General features: G+C 31.4%; 1 protein-coding gene across 1 annotated transcript; it reads right to left on the bottom strand.

Annotated features, from left to right (window-relative positions):
- Positions 1-1134: 1134 nt before the first annotated feature.
- LOC133190435 (uncharacterized) lies at positions 1135-3042 on the bottom strand. The gene is made up of 3 exons (XM_061326076.1): positions 2940-3042; positions 2565-2734; positions 1135-1222 (listed from the first exon to the last, which is right to left on the bottom strand). Exons 1-3 carry the CDS (start codon positions 3001-3003, stop codon positions 1142-1144), a joined length of 315 nt encoding a protein of 104 aa, XP_061182060.1. The 5' UTR covers positions 3004-3042; the 3' UTR covers positions 1135-1141.
- Between the last annotated feature and the right edge of the window lie 2958 nt (positions 3043-6000).

Genomic DNA, 6000 nt, shown 5'->3' with positions numbered 1-6000 from the left:
AAATGTGGATTACTATTATTTTCAAACCTCTTAAATGAATTTTAAGCAACGTTCAAATTTGTACAATATCTCTTAATGAAACACACGTGATTATTTAATTATAAAATTTACTCGTATCATAATTTTACACTTTAAGGAAAGAGAACTCTTCACAAGGGCAATCCATATTCAGTTCTGCGCAATTACATCGCATAAGCAGTATGACGTAAACTTTACAATGTTTTCTTAATATTTGTCAATATTAATTTAAACTCCATAAAGTGAATAAAATATGCGAAAAAGGATGACAAAAATCTTTTCTTTTGCTATACATCAGGGATATTTCTAAATATTTCTAAATGGCATTACCTAGTATATTCTCTCATTTTGTAAAATGATATCTGATTTAATTATGAAGGCATAGAAAGTAAGTAAAATAATGTGATAATTCAACTTTATGGTATTTAATGTTTTGTTTTTATATGATTTGCTAAGATAAACACATTTAACTAGTTTTCAAGGTCTGAGGACATGTTCCTCAAATGTCTCTTTTGTTTCACCTCAAAATAAGAATTATTCATAATATTAACTGTTTTAAAAATGTCTTAGAAAATAAATACAACCAAAAATTGTGATATTGACAATTCAGATAGGATTATGTAGGAAACGCCAACCTCTGAAATCTTGCACAATTGCTTTGTAAGGTACCTCAATTTTTGGTGAAGAAACTTGTTAAAGTAGTAGCACTTCAATGACAAATTCTTGGGAAAATTATTTATTATTGAGGAACGTGTCATCTGACCTTAATCTTTTTTTTTTCATTTCATAAATTAGCATAATCCTTATTCTAAATTTTGAAATACATGCGTGTTTTTGTGCAAAGGAGAAAGAGTCAATCGACTTTAAAAAAAAAAAAAAAAACCCTTAAAAGATAATTAATAGATTTCTTTTTGAGTGATTAGAAAATTTGTTTCGTAAATTCATTGAAAATAAGAAACACTGGTTAAGCATTTTATTTGCGACAGATTGCAAATCGTTCATGGATTTTGGTATCTTAATAATTACATATAAATAATTATTAACTAAAACATCACAAAACCAATGAAAATATACTAAGTAGAAAACTAAATTGACTTCTGTACCAATTCAAGGTCAGTCCGTCTTAGATTTGTATTACTCGAACGTTGTCAACTGCTACTGTTCCAAATCCATTCATTCCACCGATACGCCCAGTAAAGTAATACTGTATAATTAAAAATAGTTACAGCAAAAAATAATATGCACTACGCATATGAAATATTTTCGAAAATTCATCCCCCCCCCCCCCAAATAATAATTACATGTATGAGTACTGCATGTACATGTAATTGAATAATTGAACTGTAACACTTGTACTCGAAACATTCTCATTACATATAAGAAAATGAAAAAGGTAAAGATAACAAACAGTAACCAAATTAAAAAAAAAACTTCAAACAATACAAATATGTAAACAGGGCATACAAACACTGGAGAATCCAGAGGTGGGATCAGTTGCATAGTAGGAGTAAGCATCCCATGTCGATCGGTCACAACCGTAATGAGCATCAGTCATATTGACCTTAAACGACATGACTTGAACAAGCTTGTTGAAATCCCTGTTATATCAACTTATTTTTCAGTAACCTGCCTAGGTTTAAGAAATGATCGTAATCAGAGCATGCTCTCGCGTATCGAATAAGTTAGTTTGGCGACATAAAAACCATATGCAGGTGATAGTGGAATATTACTACATAAAAAAGGTAAGTTGACGATGGAAAAGCTTAAATAATCTCATTTGTCATACAGTTTAGTTGCTATTTTTGCACAAGTGTTTTTCTCCTTCTCTTGTAGAAGTATATTGAATAAATTCTGCTTCATAGGAATATACAGGTCGGCTAATAAAGGAACACAATTAGTGCCATCAAAATTCATTATATTTACATTTACATTTTCCCCTTATATAACACTTGAACAATGTGTATATATCAATGTATCGATACATGACCACATATTTATTGTGTAGTCATAAAAGAGTCGACGTATTTTCACAGTGACGTCAGAAATATCACAGGAGTTTGCATACCAATCAATTTTACCGAGATTTTCTGTAAATATAAAAAAAAAAATACGTAATACGTGTACCTATTATTATTGGTTTTACGTGTTTTTTATATTTACTGAAAATTTCGGTAAAATTGATAGATATACGCGATCTCCTCTGGAAATATAATATTGACGTGTTCAACGATTTATATTAACATCTGTTCAACAATTTTAATACTGTTAAGGTTTGAAAGAAATATACTATCCCATAGGTTTAAAGCTATAATACGCCAATGTTTGTCATAAATCAATTACAAATGTAAATACAAGTACTCATGTAAGGTATCATGTGTAAACATGCACATCTATCGGTATATAAAATCGGGTTGATACGTGATTAAATCTATCATTCTGGTCTTATGGGATTTGATCACAATTACCAATACATTTTTGTTTACAATTGATACCTTACTTCTTAAGTATATATTGATAATAATCATAAATACACTGTCCAAACTTACAAACGTTCTTAGACCTGCTGGTATTACGACACTGGAGGACTTCCATATTCCATTATCACCCCGAGTATAGAATCGGGTGAACCATTTAACTGGTTCTCCCTGGCCATAGGAAAAGAATAGTTCGCCACTTCCAGTGGATGTATAATTGAATTCAACTCGCACTGAAAAATCTAGAAAAACGAGTACACTGGGTGCATAATTAGAAAAATATTTCATACACATTAATTTGATATTTTATTATTTCTTTAAAAAAAAATCGATAACGTTTGGCCTTTTTGCATAACCTTTTATATAAGAGAAATGGTGTTCTCTTATTTGTAGAAAAGAATATCATTCAATCATTTGGCGCCCTATGAATAGACTTAAATAACAAACCTGGAAGGTGCTGCTTTGATAACATCCATGAAGTTTGTTGCGTTCTAGAAAAACTTGCCATCATCGCGAAATAATTCCCCTCTGGAGAACTTCTTATTCCGGGAAATGACTAAAGAAAAGTCATTTATTTTTTATAAAAAGCCTGACAAGGTATTATACAGTGTAAACAGTTACTGCTAGAGACGAGACATATACACTTACATTTCTAACTAAGCGACTGTTGTTTTGAAAAAGGTATATTTAGTAAAGCTGCACTCAATCACAAGAATAGTTGAGCTAGATGTCTAAGCGACTGAGTATGAATTGGGGCAAAATTTAAGTCAAATAACTGTGGAAGTTGAATGATATGAAAATAACGAAGATAAATAATCAAGCTCAGAAATACAATTATTAACTGGATATTTAAAATTATTAAATTGAGATTAGAGCAGATACGGACCCCCCTGGAATATCAGAAATAGGATCAGGTACTATTTAGGAATAAACAACCTCTGTCAATCTTAGAAGAGGGTAACTTTCCTTAGCAAGAGATAAAAAATCTGGTAAGGGAATTTAGAATCAAGATTTTGTAAATTAAGCAAAGCTTAAGAAGTTCAAATTATTGATGTCGATTAAAAAATAGATAGTTTTGAGGACCTTTATGAAATAAAAATAAACTTTTTTTATAGAAAAGTACTTACTTTAGTTCTGAAGAAATCCAAGGCGTTATGTTGATAGTTATCCATGCAAAGAGTCGTTTCAAAGCCGCAGTGGGAAGGTGTCCGTGCTTAAAAAAGGAGGAGAGTTACCGGAATAATAATTTATACACAATAAGGTCATTTGTTGCGGTTAACCAAAGAAATGCAAACTCATTATTTTTATAAAATTAATGTGTGTCGGACAAACATTATCTCAGTGTTAATCCCTCACCCCATTCCAAGTTGAAATATTTGTGGAAGTAATCAATTCTTCCTTTAACAAAAACAGTTATTGAAAGTGTCTCACGATTGTGATACTGTATACCATCATGGCATGATGGTATATTACAATATCGTCTGAAACTTTCAATAATTTTTATTCTTCATGCACAAATATCGATGAAGATTTTTTTTTTCTGTAATTGTCATTGTTGTAATTTTGAATGTATTTTGAATAGTAATTACAAAGATTACAATATTGTACTTAATGCCAACCAGTATATTAAAAAAAATTACATGACATTGTATACGAATACCAACTGTGATCTAAGTGATACTGCCCCCCCCCCCCCATTAATTTGAAGACGATACAAAAGGGTTGTCATTTCAGATGCTTTTCAGACATATATAATCAAAATCGGAAATTACCTTCTTCTAGCAAGTAAAAGCTTGTCCAAAAAACTTGCCTGACTAAGCAATTAGTATCTATCTGTCTTTAGTATATATTAAGTGACGATCGAACGTTTATCTCAAGTGGTAAGGAAAAAATAAGACAACTTTCTTTGAAAGATTGTTGGATGAAGTTGATAAAAAATTTTGATAGAAGCAATGGATGTGAAATGTTTCAGTTGAAGACTTCCTATGAGTGGAATTTGACAAACATCGCGACTGTTTGGAAACGTAACTTGTCTCTGACTCATCTGCAGAATGGAAAGTGAACTTGATTCAAGTGTCATGAATATTGTCTGTATCTCAAAGTACAAATATACGCTTACGAAAACTAGTGAAATGTATATGCATGTGTATACAAGTAACCTTTAAAAGAAGTTAATAATGACGTTGTATTGAAAATTGCTTAATGGCTTTAAAAATAAAGTACATGTAAGTAAATAAAACAAATAATGCATATGAATAATATTAGGAAGCTTAAGCTGTGAAAAGGTTACGTGAATGTGTTTTGAATGCGTACAAGATCAGAAATGCCAAATGACAGCTGAAAATGATAACCTTCATAATCTGATCATATAAATTCTAATAATTTTAAGAATTTAAAGCATCAATTGTTGATGGTTTTTTTGGTAATATAACAAATCGGACTAGTCCACTTTTGGAGTAAACAGGAAAATAAAATAACTAGGAAAACCCATTACTGTTACCTGTCCATATTCGATGCATTACATTATAAACATGTTATACGTGTATATAGAATGATAAATATAGCTGGAGAATCAGGTTATAAAACAAATTTTTTTATTCCATGGAAGCTATCATATGTTAAAACGCTAGTAACAAATTCCAATTTAATATGCTTGCACAAAATTTAGCTGCCTAGCTTGCAACACACGGTTTTGAACCATGGAAGATTATATCTTTAACCTGCCTTACGCTCGTGGAGTCATGTAATCATGTAAGCTTTTTAGTCGACTACCTGATTTCAAAATCCAAGAGCTCGAGTCCGAGACAGAAAGCGAATTAATGCACTGTTCACACGGAGAGTTTAATTCGCAGTAAATTAATGCGAAGTAAACTAATGCGAATTGAACTAATGCGAATTAATGCCCTGTTCACACGGAGAGTTTAATTCGCAGTAAATTAATTCGAAGTAAACTAATGCGAATTAAACTAATGCGAATTAAATTGCGTTCACACGAGAGCTAATGCGAAGTAAACTAATGCGAATTAAAATTATATTTCTACAGTAAGGCTATTCTGTAAGCCTATTATGACGTCATTTTCAAATCACGTCACATTGTGCAGAGCAGGTACATTTTACATAATGTCATTGTGTCTGTACACATTTTATTGATTAACAAAATTTTCTTTGGTTTTCCACTCAAAAATAGCACAAGTTACTATATCTGACCACCGACAAGTGGTCTTAGACTTAATTCTGCCCTTACGCATGCGTCAAAATTTGATTCGAATTAGCTTCGCTTAGCGTTCACACGGAGCTAATGCAAAGTAATTTAATGCGCAGTAAATTAATTCGAATTAAGCTAATTCGCATTAAATTCTCCGTGTGAACGCGGATCAAATTTAATTCGCAGTAACTTACGTTTAATTCGAATTAAACTCTCCGTGTGAACAGGGCATAAGGTCTCGAGTTCGTAATCTAGCTTTAAGCTTTAAGTTTGGTTTAATCTCTTGCAATTCCAATTGTTTCC

Source organism: Saccostrea echinata, unplaced genomic scaffold, assembly GCF_033153115.1.
Source record: "Saccostrea echinata isolate AGI-Se365-2 ecotype Australia unplaced genomic scaffold, CSIRO_AGI_Sech_v1 ptg000001l, whole genome shotgun sequence".
Taxonomy (NCBI): domain Eukaryota; kingdom Metazoa; phylum Mollusca; class Bivalvia; order Ostreida; family Ostreidae; genus Saccostrea; species Saccostrea echinata.
This window is presented reverse-complemented; position numbering and strand designations above follow the sequence as displayed.